Below are 25,177 nucleotides of genomic sequence, written 5' to 3'. Positions count from 1 at the left end.
CATTTTACTGACATTTATGAATACTAGTGTTCGCCTAATAGTTTTTTTCAGCTATGTTGGGATAAAAAAAAAATTTCAGCAGTACTGGGATAAATGCCCACAAAATGAGAATGTCCCATTAAAGGAGAAGTACAGCCAAACAAGCTCATTTTGTGTGTATTTATGGCAGTACTGTTGAAAAACTTTTTTATCCCAACATAGCTGAAAAAAACTATTATGCCCCGTACACACGATCGGAAATTCCGCCAGCAAAAGTCAGATGAGAGCTTTTGGACGGAAAATGCAATCGTGTGTATGCAGGGCTCGAGTCCTGCGGGAACATGTCCCTGCACTTTTTTCACAGCAGGAACGCCGTTCCCTTTGCAGGACTAGAGTCGCCCGAGCAGGGCCGGATTCCCCACAAGGCCACCGAGGCCAGGCCTCGGGGCGGCAGTGGAACAGGGGTGGCGCTGCTTCTGCGGTGACTTCTCGGCTTTCGCGGGAAACTCCCGCCCGCTAGCCAACTCGTTTTGACGGCACCGCCGCTTATTTCACAGGGACCAATCGGGCTTGTGTACTCCAACTTCCTGGTGACTGGAATGCATGATAGTGCAGACGTATTGTCATCAGTCGGAAATGATGGCCGCGTTGCCTCCCATGTCTTGCATCATTTACGGCTGATAACAACACGTTCACCCTATCGTGCATTCCACCGCTACCAGGAAGTGGGAGTACACAAGCCTGATCGTCTCCGTGAAATAAGCAGCAGTGTCAGCGAAACGGGCTTGCTAGCTTGCGGGAGTTTGCCGCCCCCCTGAATGTCCCCTGTCCACAGAGTCCAGACACGACAGCCACTAAAGTGGGCATCAGGTCTGCTGTTAGAAATCATCATGGGGCTCCGTACATCCTACCTGATGAAACCCCCTTTGACCCGGTGGTAGGCGACGTGGCAAGTGACACCCTGCATTTGCTGACACGTGACTGGCAAGTGACACCCTGCATCCGCAAAAAAGACGTGGCAAGTGACACCCTGCATCAGCTGACAAGTGACGTGGCAAGTGACACCCTGCATCCGCTGACAAGTGACGTGGCAAGTGACACCCTGCATCCGCTGACAAGTGACGTGGCAAGTGAAACCCTGCATCCGCTGACAAGTGATGTGGCAAGTGACACCCTGCATCCACAGATAGGGGACGTGGCAAGTGACACCCTGCATCCACTGACAAGTGACGTGGCAAGTGACAGTCCGCAATGTGTGGCAGGTGGCGTTGTGGTAAGTGACAATCCGCATCTGAAGGCAGGTAACGTTGGCAAGTCACATGCTCAGGCTCTGACTGATTCTGCTTATGGTGAGTTGAACTATTTTATTTTATATAACAATGTAATAATAGAAATATTGCACTTTAATAATTTTTTTTGCGATACGGCACTGTGTCGATTTAACTGACAATTGCGCAGTTGTGTGATGCTGTACCCAAACAAAATTTAGAATAAAGTTAGAGCTAAAAAATTGTAGGGAGTTTATTACTGCTATAATCTTTAAAAGATATTTTCTGCATTAGAGTATTTTCAGTCTGTACAATTAAAGCCAGTTATTTTCAGTGTTCTCGTGTGTGGAGATATGTTTTTAATTTATCTATTGTAGAAGTCATCGATAGAGGACAAGAATGGTTGTGTGTGTGTGTGTGTGTGGTGTGGGGGGGGGGCGGCATTGAAGGACCCTGCCTAGGGGCGGAAAAGGGAGTAAATCCGGGCCTGTGCCCGAGCTGATCCTTCACTAAGCGGAGATGCATAGTGAAAGATGGCATCCTCCCCTCCCTCGGTCCTCCTTCTCCATCAGCCACGGCTACACTATACAGGACACCACCGGCCAATCTGCAGCGCTAGATCCATGCTGCAATACTTTCATTGGATGCTAGAACCGCCACTGACCTAACAACCAATGACATCACCTTTGCTCCCCGTCCTCATCAGCAAGTTCCTCCGCCTGGCTTTTGCCCCCCTGCAGCACTTTTCCACTTTGCGATGGCTCAGTCACAACTCTGATGGGGAACTCTGGAGACACTCTGATGGGGATACCTGCTCTCTGATGGGGGGCACTCTGATGGGAACACCTGCTCTCTGGTGGAAGGAATAGTCCCCCATCATTGGTGTCAGTGGGAGGAATTGAACGAGGGAAAGATCATCACCCATTGTGGTGATTATTCTGTTAGTTTGACAAGTTAACTTATTTTGTTTTTGTAAACTGGCACTTTACAATAAATGTTGCACTGTATTTTCTGTGAAATATATATGCATATGAGCGTATCATTTATTTTTTGGTGGGGGAGTGGATCTTGGGTGGGAGTTCCCACACTTTTTTACCCAGGACTTGGCCCGTGTGTATGCTCCATTGGACTTTTGCTGGCGGATTTTTTTCGGCCTGCAAAAGATTGAGAGCATATTCTCAATTTTTCAGTCGGAAAAAGTTCAGATCGGAAATTCCGACGAGCAAAATTTATACGCATGCTCGGAAACAATTTTACACATGCTCGGAAGCATTGAACTTAATTTTCTCGGCTTGTCGCAGTGCTGTATGTCACAGTGTTCTCGACTGTCGAACGTTCCGAGAACTTTTGAGTGACCGTGTGTACCACCAAGCTTGAGCAGAATTCCGTTAGAAAAACCATCCAAGTTTGTCAGTGGCGCCTTCCCACCGTAACCATATAGAGGTACTCTTGATGAAAGAAAGAATTGGCCTTGCTGTAAAAAATTGCAATGATATGCACCTATCAAACAGGTGCAGGAAAATTACTCTTTGGGTGTCGGGGGCGCCTTCCCACTGTAACCCTATAGAGGTATTCTTTATGAAAGCAAGAATTGGCCTTGCTGTAAAAAATTGCAATGATATGCACCTGTCAAACAGATGCTGAAAAATTGGTCTTTGGGTGTTAATTGTGCCCATGAAACCTATACCAAAAACATTCTTCCAGATTAAATGATTGAACACCCTCAGAGCTAGGCAGCCTTGAAGTCCTGCAGAGATTTCACATCCCAAAAAGACTTTTCAGTGGCATTGGCATCAGGGGCTTCATAGCTGGTAATCCAGGACTGATTCATTTTTATAAAAGTAAAATGGGCCACGGAGTCTGTGGACAGACGCGTTCTATAATCAGTAACGAAACATCCTGAAGCACTGAATGCCCATTCTGAAAGCACGCTAGATGCAGGGCAGCTCAACAGCATACTGGGCAAGTTCTGTCCAGTGGTCTATTCTCATGACCCAGCAAGTCAGTGGATCATCAGCTGGAAAGCTCTCCATCTCTGTTTTGGCCCCCGAGGTAATCGTCCACCATGTGATGCAGATGCTGCCAATGGGATCTGGAAGCTGACAGCCCTTGGCGGCGAGGACTAAAAAAATTTCCAAAATGCCCCACTTAGGCAGACACTTTCTCCAACGCTCCTCTCTTGACCAACAGAAGATTCAAAATTACGTTTTCCACCACACTGTAATCTACTGGAGTCAGGAAAAACGTTCAATAAAATCTTTAATGTGTCCTCAACAGATTTTATCTTCTGCACTCTCTGTGGAGACAGGATGAGTTCTGAGACCTTCCCCTTATAACGGTGGTCAAGGAGGGTTGCCAACCAGTAATCATCCTTCTCCTTTATGCCACATATTCTTGGGTCCTTTTCCAGGCTTTGAAGCATGAGGTTGCCCATGCGCCTCAAATTTGCAGAGGCTTGAGAAGCAGAGTCCTCAGGGTCACACAGGTTGACATCTGGAACTTTCTCTTCCCAGCCACGTACTACTCCCAAGGGTCCTAGGGTTGCAAAGCCATTGCTTACAGATTGACGCATGTCTTCCTCTTCTTCTAAGCCAATGAAAGTGCCAGAATCCTGCTCCTCATCCTCCTCCCCTCTATCCTCCTGTGTGTTCTGTGACATAGGAATGATGGTGTCTGGATTAAGTGGGCCTTGAGAGGAAAGGAAGTCCTCCTCTTCCTCCTGCTGCTCTGCCTCCAGTGACCTGTCCATAATGCCATGGAGAGTCTGTTCCAGCAGGAACACAAGAGGGCTTGTGTCACTGATGCATGCACTGTCACTGCTCATCATCCTTGTGGATACAGTGCATGCATCCTTAATGATCAGCCATTGGGATGGGGAAAAAAAGCTGAGGTGGCCTGAGCCTGTCGTCGTGCCGTACTGGCACAGGTACTTGTTGACTGCCTTCTGCTGCATGTATGGAATGGCCTTACGTGAAAAGTAGTAGTGACTGGGAACCTGCTATTGTGGTACAGCACATTGTGCGAATTCACGGACGGGGGCAGAATCCACCAGGCTAAAACGCAGAAGTTGAAGGGCTAACAGCTTTGGCAAGCTTGCATTCAGATGCTGGGCATGTGGGTGGCAGGGACTGTATTTTTGTTTTCCCGCTGCAGCAGATGGGGCAGAGAAATTTGCGCTGCTAGGACCCTGTGCTATACCATCATCCCTGTCAGTGGAGGCTGCTGAAAGGTAATGACTCGGTATCCCAGAGGCAGACTTTTGTGTGGCTTTTAGGTGCTCTTGCCAACGGGCTGAGTGGTTGGACGTTAAATGCCTTGTTAAGTACGTGGTACCCAAATGGTTGGTGGTTTTGCTACGTTGGATGTACCTGAGACACATTTTGCAGATAGCAACAGTGTGAGCTGCTGCAGATGTGCTGAAAAAGGCCCAGACAACTGAGCTTTGGGGAGTGGGTCAGGAGATAACAGCTGCAGAATGTGATGAAATAGGGTGGCTGCTCTCTACTCTTTCTTGATGTGGGCCTCCTGGGCCTCACCTTTTTTCCTCCTCTGCTCTGGCACCCAAGTTGCATCAGTGCTCATCATCTCCATCTCCTCCATCTTCATCATTACCACTGGGGACAACTCGGAAATCCGCTGCGGCTTGGGTAACACGAATGCCAATTTGTCTACCAGTGTTCCTACCTCTCTCTAGGCTCATGTTCCTGTCACCCTCAACCTCAGAACCAATATCTGAATCCAGTAATGGCTGGGCATCATCAATGAGCAAATGGCTAACGCTGTGGTCAAATAACTCAGCTGACTCCTCAATGTCTGATGTTGGGGCTATGGCAGGAATAGATGTGGACAAGAAGCCAGGTTTATACACTCTGGCAACTGCAGGGGACTGCACACTTGTCTCTGCTTGCGTGACAGAGGATGAGGAAGGTTTAGCAAGCCTGCTCACCACCTCCTCTGCATGCTGTGGCTGGATAGCATGGGCAAACTCACTAAACAGAGGAAATGATGCCCTGCCTGAGGACTGGCCACCACGTCCATCTTTGCCTATTGACACATTTGTTGCTGGCCCCCTTACAGTGCCAAGGGAATGTCTACATCTTCTTGTTGTCCTCCCAGACATTATTGGGAGGGGGCGGTGCTTATAAGTAGGGTTGTACCGATACCACTTTTTTAAGACCGAGTACAAGTACCAGTACTCGCCAACACCGATTACCGATACTTTTTTTATTGTCATGTGACAGTGGCACGTGTGTCAGTAGTTTTTTGTTTTTACAATTTTATTTTATACAATTATTTTTTATTATTATTTTTTACATTATTTTTTTTTTATTTTTTTACAATGCTTTCTTTTTTTAAGGTGGCGGGAGTGGACAGTGTCAATGTGTTTTTTATTTTATTCTTTAATATTTTTTACAATTAATTTCTTTTTATTATTTATTGCAATTCTTTTTTTTATTATTAGCCCTATTGGGGGGCTTTAGTAAAATATCAGTGGTCTTACCAGAACTCTGACATCTCCCCTTTGAGACAGGGAAGGAGACTGAGGACTCGTTTCCCAGTCCCCTTCTCAGCAGCCTCAGCTGCACTGAAAATGAATGGAGAGGAGACAGAGGCTCCTCTCCATTCAAAAATACAGGTTACGATGTTTCAGTTATGTGAATAGACAGAGTCAGTTATCACTGACAGTTTGGAAAAGGAAGGAGCCAGATTTACTGGCTCTTACCTCCGCTGTCCATCCTGAAAGATCGAGGGGACAGAGGAGGAGAATGGAGGGGGACAGAACAGAGGGGGTGTCAGGGCTGGCTGCTCAGCTGTCGGCTAATTGCCAGCTCTAATTTCTCTCCACAGTTACCAGCTTTTCCTGATCATGCTCATCTGTGACCTGCCTACTTAAAGCTGTCCAGCTCACTTCACCTCTGCCTTCGCCTTGGTCACATCACAAGAAACCATCTCCTGCAGTTCAGGTAAAAGACTGGCTTGCTGACATCCCTTCTGGCTCCTTATCCTGCTTGCTGTTGCTCTACTTGGATCCCTGACTTCTGGCCTGGCTGATTACTCAATCTGATTATTGAACTTTGGCCTGGCTGACTACTCGATCCGTTTACTGGACTCTGGCTATGCTTTGTCTACGCTTTTTCTATTTACCTTTTTATTTTTATTTAATAAACAAGTGTGATTTAATTGTACTTTTGTCTCGGTCTGATTCATGGTTTCTGTCAGTAGGCGAAGGCCATGAATTCAGAAGATACAGTCAATCCACTTGTTGGTAAGATTGGATGAGCAAGATCACTGCATGGATCAGTTTGCCATGGCATTACAAACGCTTCTGAGTCATATGACATATAATGACATATATTTCTCCTTTCTGTTCCCTTACAAAGAGCACCCGCCAGGGATGTCCCAGCTCCTCCATTTTGTTCTGTATTGCAATAAAGCTCTTCACAGTTCAGAACAATTGTTGACTTCACTGTATGCAAAAATTACCATTTAATCAATAATAACCTATTCTGGAGCTGTCCAGTGCTGAATCTGTGTTTTTAAATGATAATCTGTTTTTTTTCAGTTGTTTAATTTTATTAAAAGGGATAACAGCCTGGTAATCCAGTTACATGACCTGGTGCACTCATATCTGGAGGTACATCGAGCATGACAAACTCTCCAATTCACTGCAAAATGGCATCAAAACAAGAAGGTAAGGGTAATCAGGCCCTATTTAAAACTTACTTGTCACCATTCAACACAAGTAAGCAAAAAAAAGTATTCATAAAGATCTTTCTGCTATATTGTCTTTTTTAACTCAATCAATATAAAATATTTCCCAGAATCCCATGCTACATATACCGCAATTGATCTTTGTGGATTATTCAGACTGATGCTTGAAGGCCCAGAGAGAAGATATTTAGAATGATCCATCAACTTAAGAACTAGATTTTTTTTTGAACAGTAGACTCAGCAAGACAAAGGGAGCACATACGATACTTGGATTTATTGATTTAACCAAGGTTGTAAAATAGGGATGAAATGGTCATTTTGAATCTAATGTACTGTTTTACTGGGAACATAAGTAGCAATGCAAAGGCATTACATAGTTACATAGTAGGTGAGGTTGAAAAAAGACACAAGTCCATCAAGTCCAACCCATGTGTTTGATTATATGCGAGTATTACATTGTATATCCGGGTATGTTGCGGTCGTTCAGGTGCTTATCTAATAGTTTCTTGAAGCTATCGATGCTCCTCGCTGAGACCACCGCTTGTGGAAGGGAATTCCACATCCTTGCCGCTCTTACAGTAAAGAACCCTCTACGTAGTTTAAGGTTAAACCTCTTTTCTTCTAATTTTAATGAGTGGCCATGAGTCCTGTTAAACTTCCTTCTGCGGAATTTTTTTTATCCCTATTGTGGGGTTACCAATATGGTATTTGTATATTGAAATCATATCCCCTCTCAAGCGTCTCTTCTCCAGAGAGAATAAGTTCAGCGATTGCAACCTTTCCTCATAACCAATATCCTCCAGAGCCTTTATTAACTTTGTTGCCCTTCTTTGTACTCGCTCTATTTCTAGTACATCCTTCCTTAGGACCGGTGCCCAGAACTGAAAAGCATACTCTAGGTGCGGCCGGACCAGAGTCTTGTAGAGCAGAATTATCGTTTTATCTCTGGAGTTGATCCCCTTTTTAATGCATGCCAATATTTTGCTTGCGTTGTTAGCAGCAGCTTGGCATTGCATGCCATTGCTGAGCCTATCATCTACTAGGACCCCAAGGTCCTTTTCCATCCTAGATTCCCCCAGAGGTTCTCCCCCCCAGTGTACACATTGCATTCATATTTTTGCCACCCAAATGCATTATTTTAAATTTTTCTACATTGAACTTCATTTGCCATGTATTTGCCCATCTCATTAATTTGTTAAGATCTTTTTGCAAGGTTTACACATCCTGCAGAGAAGTTATGCTTATCTCCTCTGTATTGTCCGCAAATACAGAGATTGGACTGTTTACCCCATCCTCCAGATCGTTTATGAACAAATTAAATAGGATTGGTCCCAGCACAGAACCCTGGGGGACCCCTGACCATTCCGAGTAGTCCCCATTTATCACCCCCCTATGAACTTGCACTGGTAGCCAGTTTTCAATCCATGTACTCACCCTATGGTCCATGCCAACAGACCTTATTTTGTACAGTAAACTTTTATGGGGAACTGTGTCAAATGGTTTTGAAAATCCAGATACACCACGTCCACAGGCTTTTCTTTATCTAGATGGCAACTCGCCTCCTCATAGAAGGTTAATAGATTGGTTTGGCAAGAACGATTCTTCATGAATCCATGCTGATTACTGCTAATGATACCATTCTCATTACTAAAATCTTGTATATAGTCTCTTATCATCCCCTCCAAGAGTTTACATACTATTGATGTTAAGCTAACTGGTCTGTAATTCCCAGGGATGTATTTTGGGCCCTTTTTAAATATTGGCGCTACATTGGCTTTTCTCCAATCAGCTGGTACCATTCCAGTCAGTAGAAATTAGGAACAACGGTCTTTGATAGTGGAAGAGTGGATGAAGTGTATTGAGTAGGGACTACTCTTTTGAAACACTATCCTTATGCAGAAATGCATGGGTCTGATATCACAGTAAGAGCTCAGATATTTAAGGAATTACAGGGGGCACTACAAGAACTTTAAGAGAACCGAGGCACCTTTGGGAGAAAAATTATAGTCATGTAATACCCATCACATACTTTTTTTTTACATACCTACCACATGTATATATATATATATATATATATATATATATATATATATATACACACACACACACACAGCATCTCACAAAAGTGAGTACACCCCTCACATTTTTGTAAATATTTTATTATATCTTTTCATCTGACAACACTGAAGAAATGACTTTGCTACAATGTGAAGTAGTGTACAGTTTGTATAACAGTGTAAATTTGGTGTCCCCTCAAAATATCTCAATACACAGCTATTAATGTCTAAACTGCTGGCAACAAAAAAAAGTACACCCCTAAGTGGAAATGTCCAAATTGAGCTCAATTAGCCATTTTCCCTCCCCGGTGTCATGTGACTTGTTAGTGTTACAAGGTCTCAGGTGTGAATATCGCTCTCACTCTCTTATACTGGTCACTGGAAGTTCAACATGGCCCCTCATGGCAAAGAACTCTCTTATGATCTAAAAATAAGAATTTTTGCTCTACATAAAGATGGCATAGGCTATAAGAAGATCGCCAAGACCCTGAAACGGAGCTGCAGCACAGTGGCCAAGTCCATACAGCGGTTTAACAGGACAGGTTCCACTCAGAACAGGCTTCGCCATGATCGACCAAAGAAGTTCAGTGCATATGCTCAGGGACATATCCAGAGGTTGTCTTTGGGAAATAGACGTATGAGTGCTGCCAGCATTGATGCAGAGGATGAAGAGGTAGGAGGCCAGCCTGTCAGTGCTCAGACCATACGCCGTACAGTGCATCAAATTGGTCTGCATGGCTGTCATCCCAGGAAGGAAGCCTCTTCTAAAGACGATGCACAAGAAAGCCCACAGTTTGCTGAAGACAATCATACTAAGGACATTGATTACTGGAAACATGTCCTGTGGTCTGATGAGACCAATATAAACCTATTTGGTTCAGATGGTGTCAAGCCTGTGTGGTGGCAACCAGGTGAGGAGTACAAAGATAAGTGTGTCTTGCCTACAGTCAAGCATGGTGGTGGGAGTATCATGGTCTGGGGCTGCATGAGTGCTGCCGTCACTGGGGAGTTACAGTTCATTGAGGGAAGCATGAATGCCAACATATACTGTGACATACTGAAGCCGAGCATGATCCCCTCACTTCAGAGACTGGGCTACAGGGCAGTATTCCAACATGATATCGACCCCAAACACACCTGCAAGACAACCAAAAAAAGCTGAGGGTAAAGATGATGGACTGGCCAAGCATGTCTCCAGACCTAAACCCTATTGAGCATCTGTGGGGCATCCTCAAATGGCAGGTGGAGGAGTGCAAGGACTCTAACATCCACCAGCTCTGCAATGTTGTCATGGAGGAGTGGAAGAGGACTCCAGTGGCAACCTGTGAAGCTCTGGTAAACTCCATGCCCAAAGAGGGTTAAGGTAGTGCTGGAAAATAATGGTGGCCACAGCACACAATATTGACACTTTGGGCCCAATTTGGACATTTTCACTTAGGGGTGTACTCTCTTTTGTTGCCAGCGGTTTAAACATTAATGGCTGTGTGTTGAGTTATTTTAATGGGAAAACAAATTTACACTGTTATACAAGCTGTACACTCACTACTACATTGTAGCAAAGATTAATTTCTTCAGTGCTGTCACATGAAAAGAAATAATAAAATATTTAAAAAACATGTGAGGGGTGTACTCATTTTTGTGAGATACTATATATTATATATATACTGTATTTATATAAGCAGCGGTAGAGTTTTTTTTTTTATATTTTGGGTGTTTTTAACAAGCCCCTATGTGATAGTATATGTTACATAGCATTCTCTGCTATGTAAAGAAACTTATAGAAAAATATATTCCCAGTTCAGGTAATTTCTATGTATGCAGTAATCCTTAGAACTGAAAGCCAGTGTGGATGTTTTAGCATGTTTGAAAAGGGATGGAGAAAGTCTTTTGAGTACTTTTATTATGATGAAGCTCATAAAGCAGTCCATTTAGTAAGTGAAAAGCTATTGTACTGCACTCTCATCCTCCCATGAGAGTATTCTGTATCTGATCTTAGATGCGATTAGCAGCAATACACAATGCATCCGGTCCACATACCGAGCAGCATACGCAGCTTTTTACTATACAACTCCCATAGGAAATTCAATTAACAGTGTCAACTGTATTCCCACTAGTCAATGGATCACACCATCGGGGTGCTTTTCCCCACCCACCAAACAATAGAATTACTACCCACTTTTAAAAATGATCTTATACAGGCATGGTCAAACATTGCTAAATCCATCTGCTGGAAGCTTATCGATCCGCCACTAAAAATGGATGACTCTCTTAGGAGTCACAAAGAATACTTCACAACATATATACATAACTAGTCTCCCAGGAATAGCTCAGACAATTCTACATTAAGTTTACAAGGCTGTAAGAAATTGATAAAAAAAATACTTCAGCAAAACCCATGATGGAATGGCATAAATGAAAGTCCAGGAAACATGATCAAAATAGTTGATATATTTTTCTCATAGTAGTCATTGAAAGGTGACAAGCTATAATAAAATACTTCCCGGAACTGTCACATTATTATAAAACCTTTCACTTCCCTGCCACACAAAACTGATTCATTTATCAGAGGGGAGTTAAAGCTGAACTCCATCTTTTCATACACTTTACACAGTTCGTTTTGGGGCGAGCTTGGCCCAAAGCAAACTACGGTATGTTCCTCACTAACATGTGAGGCCGCTGGATGTGCGGTATAAACTGTATGTACAGTCATGGCCAAAAATATTGGCAACCCTGCATTTCTGTCAGATAATGCACTTCGCTCAGAATATTGTCACAATTACAAATGTTTAGGCACTCTCATGTTTATTTATTTTGTTTGTAAAAGTGGAGAAACAAAAAGCCAAATCTGACACATTCCACACAAAACTCCAAAAATGGACTGGACAAAATTATTAATATTTATTTAAAATACACCCCTTGGAAAAAATGAAATCAATCGCATCCTGTAACCATCAATGAGTTTCCTACATCTCTCTACTGGAATTTTGGACCACTCTTCTTTCACCAACTGCTCCAGGTCTCTCAGATTGGAAGGGTTCCTTTTCCAAACTGCTGTTTTCAAATCCATCCATGCGTGCTCTGGACTCATTGCTGGCCAGTTCAATATTCTCCAGAGCTTTGTCTTAAAACATTTCTTGGTGCTTTTTGACATGTGATTGGTGGTCATCGTCCTGCTGTAAGACCCATCACCTCTGACGGAGACCCAACTTTCTGACATTGGGCCAAAAAATTCTTCAGATTTCATAGTCAAGATATCCAGTGCCTAAAGCAGCAAAGCAACCCCAAAATATCAGTGAACCTCCACCAAGTTTGATTGTAGGGACTGTATTCTTTTCTGTAAAGGCCCAATTTATTTTTCTGAAAACAGTAGATCGATGGCCTTTACCAAAAAGCTGTAATTTTGTTTCATCTGTCCATAGCACATTCTCCCAAAATAATTTTGGCTTCCTAAGGTAAGTTCTGTCAAACTCCAATGTGGCTTTTTTTATGCTTCTGTGTCAGCAATGGGGTCCTTCTGGGTCTCCTGTCATAGCGTTCCTTTTCATTCAGATGGCAACGTATGGTGCAAGCTGACACAGTTGTACCCTGTGCCTGAAGGTCAGCTTGAATTTGTCTGGAAGGTGATTGAGGTTATTTATCCACCATTCAAACAATCCTAAGTTGCTATATATGATAATTTTTTCTCTTTCATCCACATCCAGATTAGCTATAGTGCCATGGGCTGTAAACTTCTTCACAATGTTGGGCACAGTAGACACAGGAACATTAAGATCGCCAGAAATGGACTTGTAACCTTGAGATTGTCCATGCTTTTGCTGACCTTTCTCTTCTCCATGTTCCTTGTGGCACACAGAGACACACAACAGAAAGGTTGAGTCAATTTTTCACAATTTTAAACGGTTGCCGTTGTGATTGCGATTTCTATTTTGTAACCCCCTTTTAATCGATACAGGTGAGTTTAATGACAAATTATATGAGCATCACAAACCTGGAATGCAAATATTTTTTACGATTTAAAAAAAGGTACCAATAATTTTGTCCAGTCCATTTTTGGAGTTTTTTTATATGGAATGCTTTGGCTTTGTTTCTCCACTTTTTTGTGTCATACCAATACAAAAGAAATAAACATGAGAAAACCTAAACATTTGTAATTGCAACAATTTTCTGGGCGAATTGGTGCATTATCTGACAGAAATACAGGGGTGCCAATATTTTTGATCATGACTCACTCTGAATGGCTGAGCGTCGCTGTGATAGACTTTACTGTGTTCCTGGTATGAGATTGGAAGTCTCAAATCAAATCCGGAACATAGTGCAGTATGCTGCAAGTAGCCTCAGCTACATACCGTTTATACTGCACACCTAGCAGCCTCACATGTCAGTGAGGGACATAGTAAGACTATGTAAAGTGTACAAAAAGATGCAGTTTAGGATGGAAAGGAGGAGACAAAAACCCTTCTTCCCTGCAACTGCTGATGGCTGACACAGGGAAGATTACATGACCAGACCAGGCTGGGCTGAAAATATATAAGTACAGAGATTTTTCTTACAAAGGTTACCGAGAAAGAGTGTGGGGGGGGGGGGGGGGGCAGTTTTAAGAATAGTTGGGTGCTGCCTGGAATCCCACTTTAGGTTTACAAACACACTTTAGATGGACAGTATTCTATATAATTCACAAATAAAAGAACAAACAAGCATAATTATCTCATTACTGTTAAAGTGGTTGTTAACCCACTTTTGTTACATGCTGCCATCCTCTCTGCGGAATTTTTTTTTGTTTCTCCGACTCACAGCTGCAGTGGGTGGGGTAAGCCCTCCTGCTGATGTCAGCTGGAGAGGAGGGGGAAAGAGGAGAGACAGAGCTCAGAGCCGTCGACTATCAGCTGAGCGGTGGGAGTGGAGCTCATACAGGTACAATTGTGTAGCTTTTTTTTTACAGAACACAGGCACAGGGACAAACATTATAAAGGTCCACAGAGGATGGGAGCATTGAATATGTGAAGCGGGGGGGGGGGGGGGGGGGAGGGGAGGTGGGTGTCAGTAAATGGAAGAACAGAGGCAGACAGAGAAGGGAGTGGGGAGAAGGACACAGGAGTCAGATAGGCTGCAGCTGACAGAATCATGCAAACAGACCACAATGTCAGGGCTCAGCAACCATGATTATAGTAGTCTGTTTGCAGAGGGGAGGGCATAGCTAGGCAGGATCAGCCAGATATTTCAGGAGATAAGGAGGTCCAAATGACAAAGCACAAGCACTGTGCTGTATAACATGCTTTAAGGGAACAGGATCTTTCATTTTTTTGGGGGGTTAACAATTGCTTTAAGGCCCCATTAATACTAGTTTGGTTTTTCCTGTGTTTGCCATCGTGCTGCAATGCACGACAATGGATTTGTCTCTATAGTGCCCATTCACATCATTGCAACACGGTTCAGCGTGAATAGGTAGAGATGCTTTTTATGGCGATGCAGTGTGTGTTTTTGGTCCCACAGCTTTCACTGGGAGCACATAAAAAACCCATGTACATGCGTTTTTGGCAGAGTTTTGTGCTTCACAACCTGTCTCCTCTTCCTACAAAAGACGCATGAAGCAAACATACCTATAAAAATGTGCAAAGACGTGCTAAAAAATGCATAATTAGGTAGCAGCACTAGTGTGAAGTGTCTGGACATTGTATGTTATGACAGCAGTGTAATTTGTTTAAAATTTTGGAAGGTGGAGGATATGTATTTTTCTAGTGTTTGATATTTTTTGCTTAAATTACTGGTCATTTTAAAAACACTGCATGGTTCTCCGTAACTCCAGTAAGGGAAAGGACATTTATGCTCTAACCCCCAAGTTTGGTCCTGTTTCGTAGTTTTTGACCACACCTGGTTATTTATTTAAGGGTGAATCAGTGACCAAGTGACCAGGACACTATTTGGATAAAGCAGAACTGCGTATTTCAGGGGAAATGTTTGGACCCCGGCTCACACATAGCACAAAATTCCCAATTTTTACAGGTTGGTTGCACTAGTTCAAAGCTAGGCTTAAACTGTTGAAGGACATAACACAATACAAAACGTATTTATAAAAATTTAAAAAAAAGTTGGCTTATAGAAACAAACACATACAACTGCCATGTAAAAAATGATTCTATAACAGATGTAAAATTTTAGCTGCAGAAGAAGGCTTATTAAAAAAAAAAAAAAAAAAAAAATAAATGAAATTTTGGCTCACATCATTAAACAACAATCAGCAACCCCAGGAGAAATTGAAATGTTAAGATGTCGGCTGTGCTTTCAGTACCAACTCTACGGCACTCTGTGCAATACTGTAAGCAATAGTGTCACATCTGATCACAAATCTTGCTTGCAGGAATATCTGGCTTTTTTGGGAACCACATTTAATAGCTGCAGTTTTCACCTGTTATTTAGTAATGTCTATTGGGATTGGGGTACTCCTGATAAGATATTAATGCAGGAAGTGATACTACCCCGCTAGGGCCCCACTAATGGCTTCAATTTTGAGAACATGATTTAAAGTTAATGGGGAACTCTGTAGAATGGAAAGCTGTTCTGCTATCTGATTGGCAGCAAATTACATGTGGAGGGAAGGCAAAGACTCCGATCCAAGTAATCCCTCAATTGTGGCTTTTAATGGGAATAATTCTCCGTAGCAGCACTGGTATATCCGATATCTGATAACAAACAGTTATGGTCAGGATCTGACTGGGTAAGGCTACAAAATACAGCCCTCTCTGGAATTTTATCATCCAAATGCTGCACACTTTGAAAGCTGAGCCAAAGCATGAAATAAAACCTTGCTACATATCATGAGTTGAAAATGACTGTATTTTGCACAAATTGCAGCCAACGAAAGTTCCAAAGGAGACTGAAATGTCAAATAGTCACATTCAGTTGACGGCACACTAAAATAAAGTCGCTGCTTATATATTATCTTTGACTATTTCATTAGATATTGCAGTGAACGTTCACTCTTTAACCATGCTTTATAAACATTATGGCCACATTTGCTTTTCTTTACATTCTCTTCATAGTCTGAGGCTACATGCAGACAACCAAATGGAAGTAAAGGCAAATGTTTATATTCAAATCAGGTAGCATCTCAAATACTTGCCTGCTTCTCTAAGATCCGAGAAACTTCTCCCAAAGCTCTGTCTAGAGCAGACACTTTATTGGTGGCCCAAATCCCAGTGTCCTGAGTTTGCAGTTGTTTCTGGAGGTCTTTAGTAAGTCTTTGCAATCTGAAAAACATAAAACAAATCACTTGCCAACTACTTTCTAAATCCTACAACCTACTAAATTTCAGCTGTATTAAAGCAGACTTTGAATTCAAGGTATACGCACTTAGCTTTGTATGGGGAGTCAGACACAGGGGTTTTCGCTTCCAGGGCACTCTCATATTCTTTAGCTCTGAAAGAGAAATATGAAATATTTCAATATCATAGAAGTGACTCATTCTGCCTAAATCAACACACCAAATGAATTTGTATATTTGAACATGTTAAATTAATTTTAAAGAAAAATGTTAAAGAGGTTGTAATCCGAAAAAACAAAACAAAGCAACCCTGTTACCGTATAGCAGATTAAACAGCACAGTGCTTGTGCGGTTTAATCTGTCTCTCTCTTAGCTGTAAAAAACCTAGTTGATCTTCCCTGTTCCTGTGTCCCTCTTAGACCCCTTTCACACTGAGACGCTTTGCAGGCTCTATAGCGTTAAAAATAGCTCCTGCAAAGCGCGCTGATACAGAGGCATTTTGTGGGCGGATTTAACCCTTTTTGGCTTCTAGCTGGGGTTAAAAGCGACCCGCTAGCGCCGCAAAAAACGACGGGAAAGAGCTGCTAAAAATAGCGACCCGGGGCGGCTCAGTATGAAAGGGCTCTTAGCGTGCTGACCATGGTAATCATGGCTGCTGGTCCATGATTACCATGGTCAGATTACAGGCCTCCATCATCCCATTGCTCTCCTCTCTCCTCCTGTGTTGGAGGGGCCAGAGCAGCCAACACAGTGTTCATATGACTTCTCTGGCTGCCATCAGAGGGGACTCTCAGCCCCTCCCAGTGCAGCCCTTAGATAGGAGGAGGAATGCGGCCAGAGGTCATGTAGCTGACCATAAAAGAACTGAGATAAGGTATTTACAGGCATCGTTTTATACAAACATTTACACTAAGGGTGCACCGAATGAAATTTTGGTGCCAAAACCGAAAATGCAGGATGCACTTACTCGAAACCCGAAATTGAAAATGAGTTAAGTTTTTAAAAAATATTTATATTTTTATATATAATTGTATTATATTCGACTTTTTAATTAATATCATCAATTTAAATTAATATGAATTTATTGTTGGCCATTATTGACACTAGGGATGCACCGAAACATTTCGGCTGAAAATTGTGTTTTCGGCACGTTGCTGAAAGAAAAAAAATGCTGATAATTGTGCATGCGCAGTAGCGGTGGCTGTGCCGCCCACTGCGGAGTGTCATCCTGGTCAAGGTCCTGTCTTCCCCCTCTCTCCTCCTCTCATTGCAGAGCTACGATCTCCGTGTGTCAGGGAGCTGAATTGCCCGGGCCGTAATAACACTGTCCTGCCTCCTGTGATAGATGGCACACTGATCCAATGGCAGGACATTGAATCAGTATGACTTGATCACAGGAGGCGGGACACTGTTACTGCGGCCTGGGCAGTTCAAATCCAGCTCCATGACACACGAAGATCATCGCTCTGATCCAGACACGGGCAGGTTGCATCCACAGGCACTGGTGAGGCTGTACGATAGGCACAGGCAGGCTGCTGCATCTGACGGACACAGGCACTGGTGAGGATGCATGATGGGCACAGGCAGGCTGCTGCACCTGATCGTCACAGGCACGGGTGAGGCTGCATGATCAGCACAGGCATGCTGCTGCATCTGATGGGCACAGGCCGGCTGCATCTGACAGGCACTGGTGAAGCTGTATTTGATGGACACTGGTTAGGCTGCATTGATCTCTTGTACAATGTGTGCAGTCTCTGACCATCTCAGATGGTTAGAGACTGTGGACATGATACAAGAGATGGTTAGAGACTGTGGAAATGATACAAGAGATGGCTAGAGACTGTGGACACTACACAAGAGATGGTTAGAAACTGTGGACATGATACAAGAGATGGTTAGAGACTGTGGACATGATACAAGAGATGGTTAAAGACCGTGGAAATGATACAAGACATGGTTAGAGACTGTGGACATGATACAAGAGATGGTTAGAGACTGTGGAAATGATACAAGAGATGGCTAGAGACTGTGGACACTACACAAGAGATGGTTAGAAACTGTGGACATGATACAAGAGATGGTTAGAGACTGTGGACATGATACAAGAGATGGTTAAAGACCGTGGAAATGATACAAGACATGGTTAGAGACTGGGGACATGATACAAGAGATGGTAAGAGACTGCAGACTGCATTTTTCTTGCACTAAAGGTGCCAGTAATGGCCAACAATCAATTCATATTAATTGAAATTAATGATATTAAATAAAAAGTTGAATCTAATACAATTATATCTAAATATATAAATATTTTTTAAAAACAAATTTTTCGGTTTTGGTTTTCGGCTTAGTGCATCCTTCATTTTCAGTTTCGGTATAGCTAAAGCCATAATTTTTTTTAGTTTTGGATAGAGCAGTGAGGAGTTAGAATCCTATTTGGGTTTTATTGCTGTAGCCCAGTTAGGGAGATTCACCCTCTAAAGTTACCCTAGTGACCACCATCACTGGGATAATCGGGAAAGTGAAGAAAATAAGAAATGTTAACCTCTTCCTGTCCACGCTATAGCCAAATGATGGCTACAGCGTGGACCTACATTGCCAGAAGGCCGTCAATAGACGTCCTCCCCTTTGCCCACTCCCCGTGCGACCCCTGCGATCACCGAGTCAATGAGTCGATCCCGGCCCCTTACCACGTGGTCAACTGTCAGCCAATGACAGCTGATATCGTGATGTAAACAGAAGCTCGGTAATCGTTTTTTCGCTGACAACGTAAGGAGAAAAAAAAGCTGATCACTGGCTTCTGTTGAAGGGACATTGGTCCCGAAGAGGAAGAGGCACAGCTGCCTCATTTGCCAACCAGTAACACCTGCCAGTGCCATCAATTGGTGCCCATCAGTGACACCTATCAATGCCCAAGAGGGCCAGCAGTGATGCCAATCATTGCCATCTAGCAGTGCTGCCCGAAGGAGAAAAATTACCTGTTTTTAAAATTGTATAACAAAATATAAAACCATTTTGTTTTTGTTTTCAAAATTTTCCGTCTTTTTAATTTTTTTTTTACAAAAAAGAAAAAATCCAGAGGTGATCAAATACCACCAAAAGAAAGCTTTATTTGTGGAGGAAAATGTAAAAAAAATTCATTTGTGAACAGTGTTACATGACCGTGCAATTGTCATTCAAAGAGTGAGAGCGCTGAAAGCTGAAAATTGGTCTGGGCAGGAGGGAGGTTTAAGTGCCCAGTAAGCAAGTGGTTAAATTGCCACTAGATCATGAATAGAAGGGAAAACTTACAATTGTCACTTGTTATGGTGACAACTGTCTAATGGGACATTTCTCTGACATCCTGTCCTGTAAAGACAAAAGAAAGTGAGAGGAAACCTCCCCAGTCAAATACAAATGGCAAAGAAAAATTTGACAGGGGTTTAACCTTTCCTTACGTTACCTTTTAAAAAAAAATGTTGGGCTTTATATATACTTTAACATGGTAAAAAGGAACTGCAGTACACAAAAGTAATTTTTATTGTAAGCACAAAGTCAAGAGAAAGCCAAAGGCTATGATCACTAATTTTTTCAGGGTCAGCCTCCCCTATTTTATTTCTTAACATTCACGTTCTGGATATTCTTAAACTCCTTCAAGAGAAGGATAAGTTTTGCTTTCAGCCTTACATAATTTTAATTCGTAAAATAACATTTTACAAAAAAAAATCAAAAATCAAAACAACCCACCCAGTCCATTTTGTCAGTAATCTTGTGATCTGAGAACCAAAGCTTTTGATGATGGAGAGGAATTCCAAACACACACATTGAAGACTTCATGTTCTCTCTTACATACAGAAAGCCTGCTACCAATACTAAAAAATTCTCATATCCAACAACCAGATTTTCATCTGCCCTGGTGATACAGGAAGCAGAAAGGAATTAAGGAATTTACCATAGGCTTCACGAAGTACACTACTAGTGAGTTACAGAGAAATTGTATCAAGGTAATTTGTGTGAACCCTCCAACCTAATGACCTCCCTAGCGGGGAGGTTTAAAGTGCCACTTACCACCAATGATTAAGGGTATGGGTGAGAGTGGCGTTTAAGTATTTTGGGTTTATCCATGATGTGTAGCCATAGTGCATAAAACAACCAGTTTTACAACCAGAGTACAGTGCAACAAACTTTCTTCAATATTTTAACAGAAGACTTGCACTTGGCTTCAGTGGCTGACTATTAAATGCTAAGCGAACAATGACCACCTCAATACCAGCGTGTTTCTTGCATCTCAAAAAATTGTGTCAAAAAATATGTAAATCTTGGGGTATCTACTTTCCAAAAAGGAGTCATTTTTGGGGGTGTTTATACTGTCCTGGCTGCGGGCATGCATCGGGGAAGTTCTGTGCTGGCCATGTCCCCCGGACACAGCCAGTCACAGATCGCTGTAAACGGCCAATCACAGCGGCCGTTCATAGCGCGATCAGCGTGTCCAATGAGAGATGATCTCATATGTAAACATATGAGATCATCTCTCAGCGCCGCTCTCCCTCCTCACACAGACAGCGTGTGAGAAGGGAGAGATGAACGGCTGCAGCGGCCGTAAGTAAAAAAAAAAAGTGCCACCCGCCCCAGTGCCATCCTCCCCCAGGGCCATCCGCCCCCAGTGCCATCCTCTCCCAGTGCCATCCTCCCCAGTGCCATCCTCGCCCAGTGCCATCCTCCCCAGTGCCACCTGCCCCCAGTGCCACCCGTTAGTGCTATCTGTCCCCAGTGCCATTTTTCCCCAGTGCCATCTGTCATCAGTGCCATGTATAAGTGCCATCTGTCATCAGTGCCACGTATAAGTGCCATCTGTCATCAGTGCCACATGTCATCAATGCCACATAGTGCCATCTGTCATCAGTGCCACATATTAGTGCCATCTGTCATCAGTACCATGTATCAGTGCCATTTGTCATCAGTGCCACCTGTCAGTATCACGTGCCATCTGTTGTCAGTGTCATAAATGCCACTTATCAGTGGCATCTGTCATCAGTGTCACGCGTCATCGGTGCCACGTATTAGTGCCATCTGTGCCACGTATTAGTGCCATCTGTCATCAGTGCCACATATTAGTGCCACGTATAAGTGCCATCTGTCATCAGTGCCACGTATCAGTGCCATCTGTCATCAGTGCCACGTATAAGTGTCATCAGTGCCACGTATCAGTGCCATCTGTCATCAGTGTCACGTGTCATTGTCCTGGTGCTCCAGGGCCTTCAAAACTGTAATAGGTAGTCAACAAGTTAGATGTGTAATTTATGCTCCTAGAACACCTGATGGCGCTCCCTGCATGTTGGGCCTCTCTATGTGGCCAGGCTGTGAAAAAGTCCCACACATGTGATATTGTAATACTCAGGAGGAGTAGCAGAATTTTTTTGGGGGTGTCATTTGTGGTATACACATGCCATGTGAGAGAAATAACCTATTACAATGACAATTTTGTGGGAAAAAAAAAAAAATCTTAATTTTGCAAAGAATTGTGGGAAAAAATGACAACATCAAAAAGCTCACCATGACTCTTACTAAATACCTTGGAATGTCTACTTTCCAAAAAGGGGTTATTTGGGGGGTATTTGTACTTTCCTGACTTGTTCGGGTCGCAAGAAATGAGATTACACCAGTACAGTACATCAGATGTGATCAATTTTGTATGATTCGCACCACAGTTTGTAGACTCTCTAACTTTCACAAAGACCAAATAATATCCACTAATTTGGGTTATTTTAACCAAAGATATGTAGTAGTATAAATTGTGGCCAAAATTTATGAAGAAAAATTAATAATTTGCATAATTTTGTCACAGAAACAAAGAAATATGCTTTTTTTTTTTAAATGTCGGTCTTTTTTCATTTATAGCGCAAAAAATAAAAACCCCAGAGGTGATCAAATACCACCAAAAGAAAGCTCTATTTGTGGGAAAAAAAGGACAAAAAATTCATTTGGGTACAGTGTTGCATGACTAAGTAATTGTCATTCAAAGTGTGAGAGCACCGAAAATTGAAAATTGGTCTGGGCAGGAAGGGTGTTTAAGTGCCCAGTAGGCAAGTGGTTAAATCATTTTCTTTAAATAAAAAAATAGAAAACCCAGTGGTAATTAACCACTTTCTGACCATCTCACATAGGAGTATGGCGGCAGAGTGGCTCTCCTATGTCAGATCATGTACCTAATACTTGATCCAGCATTTCCGGGTACGGGGGCGTGCGCGCGCCGCCATGGCTGTGCTGTGATTAGACATACAATGTCTGCCGGCAACTGCTGATTGGCGATGAGAGACACAGAACAGAGCTCTGGCTATGTAAACAAGGCAGAGCTCTGCTCAGTTAACAGGGTTGTGGTGGATTTGGTTTCCCTGCAAAGCAGGGAATAAAATCCACCCCATCCCTTAGCAAAAACTGCATGCATAGTACACAAAAACACACGTTAGGCACACATTTAACCCTTTGATCTCCCAAGATGTTTAACCCCTGCCCAGCCAGTTTCATTATCACAGTGACAGTACATAGTTTTAGCAGTGATCACTGTATTCATTTGACTGGTTCCCACAAAATGTCAGTAATGCCCCGTACACACAAGCGTATTTTCCGTCTGAAAAAACTTGGATGGTTTTACTGATGGAATTTCGCTCAAGCTTGGCTTGCATACACACAGTCACACAAAGGTTCTCTGAACTTTCAACCGCCAAGAACGCGGTGACGTACAACACTACGACAAGCCAAGTTCAGTGCTTTAGAGCATGCATTGAATTGCGCGTTGGAATTGAACCAAAAAATTGAGAACCTGCTCTCAATCTTTTGCTGGCAGGAATTCAGCCAGCAAAAGTCAGATGGAACATACACACAGTCTGAATTTCCAACCATAAGCTCACATTGGACTTTTGCTGGCGGAATTTCCATTCCTGTGTACGGGGCATAAGTGTCAGATTGTCCACCGCAATATCACAGTCCCGCTATAAGTTTGCTGATCACCACCATTACTAGTATAAAAAATAAAATAGAAATTGAACTATATATACCATAGTTTGTAGACGCTATAACTTGCACAAATAAATATATGCTTAATGGGACTTTTTTTTTCCTTTTTTTTTTTTTTTTACCAAAAACATGAAGCAGAATATATATTAGTCTAAATTTATGAAGAAATTCGATTTTTTACATTTTTTTTATACAGCATTGCATGACCACGCAATTGTCAGTTAAAGTATCGCAGTGCCGTATAGCAAAGAATGGCCTGGTCATGAACAGGGGTAAATCTTCTGGAGGGCATGTGTTTAAAAAGTACCAAAAGAAGTTGGGAACAAAAGTGGGAATCCTGGAGGAACATTGTATGAATGTTAGGTCGAAATATTTATAAACAGACCCTAAACTGTATGTAAACCCAAAATCCATTTTCAGGGCCCATTAGGCTACTGTAGTTAAACAGGCACTCAAGGGAACCTGTAATTCTAACAGGACATTTATAATTGTCCTTGTTTACATAGAGTGTGCATGCACCAGGCACAATGTCAATACCTGTAATCCAACTGTCATTACATAGGCAAACCTGACAGTGTGGCTCTTTTGGTGGATGTGGATTAATCACAGTGATCACAAGGGGAAACACTGGCTGTGTTTACAAACATCCAAGCCCTCCCCTTCCTCTCACAACAGCAGACCGGCTTCCTCTCACATTGTAGCATAAGGAAAGGAGGAAGGGAGGGAAAGGAGGAAGGGAGGGAAGGAAGGGAGGAAGGAAGGGAAGGAAAGGAAGTGAGGGGATGGAGGGAGAGAGGGAGGGAGGGAGAGAGGGAGGGGAAGAAAGGAAGGAGGGGAGGAAGGGATGGAGGGAGGGGAGGAAGGGAGGGAGGAAGGGAGGGAGGGAGGAAGGGAGGGAGGAAGGGAGGGAGATGGGATGAAGGAAGGGAGAAGGGATGAAGGGAGGGAGGAAGGGAGGGGAGGGAGGAAGGGAGGGGAGGAAGGGAGGGGAGGAAGGGAGGAAGGGAGGGAGGGAAGGGAGGAAGGAAGGGAAGGGAGGAAGGAAGGGAAGGGAGGGAAAGGAAGCTGAAGAGGATGACTTACATTCAGTCAAGTTGGGGGTTTTAAAGTACAGGTTGGAGAGATTTAAAGTGCCACTGATCATCAATGATGGGGAGATGGGTTTGAAATGCCACTTACCACCAGTGATTAAGGGAAGGTGAGTCCCTGAGTAGCTCTGGTACTAGGATTCTGGAGAGGCATTGTCTGTAGGGAAGAGTATGCTGGCAGCTGGGGTGGAAGGATTCTTGTGACAAGTTTGACTTGAGCTGTTTTTTTCTCAAGTTTCCTTCCAGCTGATTTAAGATTTTTTTTTTTTAAGCACGAGTCACAGGTTTGGTCAACAAGCTTGTTATATTTAACAGAAAGTGGGGAGGTGGGAGCATGGCTGGTAGGGGTGTATGGCCATCGCCATCAGGTCTGGAAGATGCTGGATGGGGAGCTGGTTTAACATAGGGGCTATTGGAGCTGCAGCTCCAGGCCCTTACCTTAATATAGGCCCAACAGCGGTGTTCTGACCATCCAGGCACTCTGGCACTGGCCATTCATCTGCAGTGCACCTGAGGCTACAGAGAAAGGGAGCAGGGAATGTGTTTCCTTAGTAAAGGGGGACTTACCAAACATCCTGCCGCCCCCCCCCCCCACACCTCAAAAACATTGTGAAAAAAAATGAAAATAATAATAACTTATACATTTATCTTTACATTATCTAATTATTAACTTCAACCCAATTCTGTTAGCGCTGTCTCTAAAAAAATAAATGTGCTCCTGGGTTTTATTTACACCCAGAATGCACTGATAATAAATGCACTGTAATTAAATATATATGTTTTCATTTAAAATACTGGGCAGTCAGTGGTCTACATGCTATCTAT

At 42.9% G+C, this 25,177-nt stretch overlaps 1 protein-coding gene across 6 annotated transcripts in view; it reads right to left on the bottom strand.

The window, feature by feature from the left end:
* SCAPER (S-phase cyclin A associated protein in the ER) overlaps window positions 1-25,177 on the bottom strand; it is a 399,576-nt gene that overhangs the window by 140,774 nt on the left and 233,625 nt on the right. For all 6 annotated transcript variants that reach the window (XM_077472442.1, XM_077472443.1, XM_077472441.1 and 3 more), the window contains 2 exons: window positions 16,364-16,429; window positions 16,134-16,260 (listed from right to left, as the gene is read on the bottom strand). In XM_077472442.1, the coding sequence (XP_077328568.1) occupies window positions 16,134-16,260; window positions 16,364-16,429 (193 nt within the window). The remainder of the gene's footprint in view (window positions 1-16,133; window positions 16,261-16,363; window positions 16,430-25,177) is intronic.

Source organism: Lithobates pipiens, unplaced genomic scaffold (genome assembly GCF_037356315.1).
Source record: "Lithobates pipiens isolate NorthernLeopardFrog02 unplaced genomic scaffold, aLitPip1_a1.2 Scaffold_8, whole genome shotgun sequence".
Classification (NCBI taxonomy): Eukaryota; Metazoa; Chordata; class Amphibia; order Anura; family Ranidae; genus Lithobates; species Lithobates pipiens.
The sequence above is the reverse complement of the archived record's forward strand: the minus strand, read 5'-3'. Positions and strand labels throughout refer to the sequence as shown.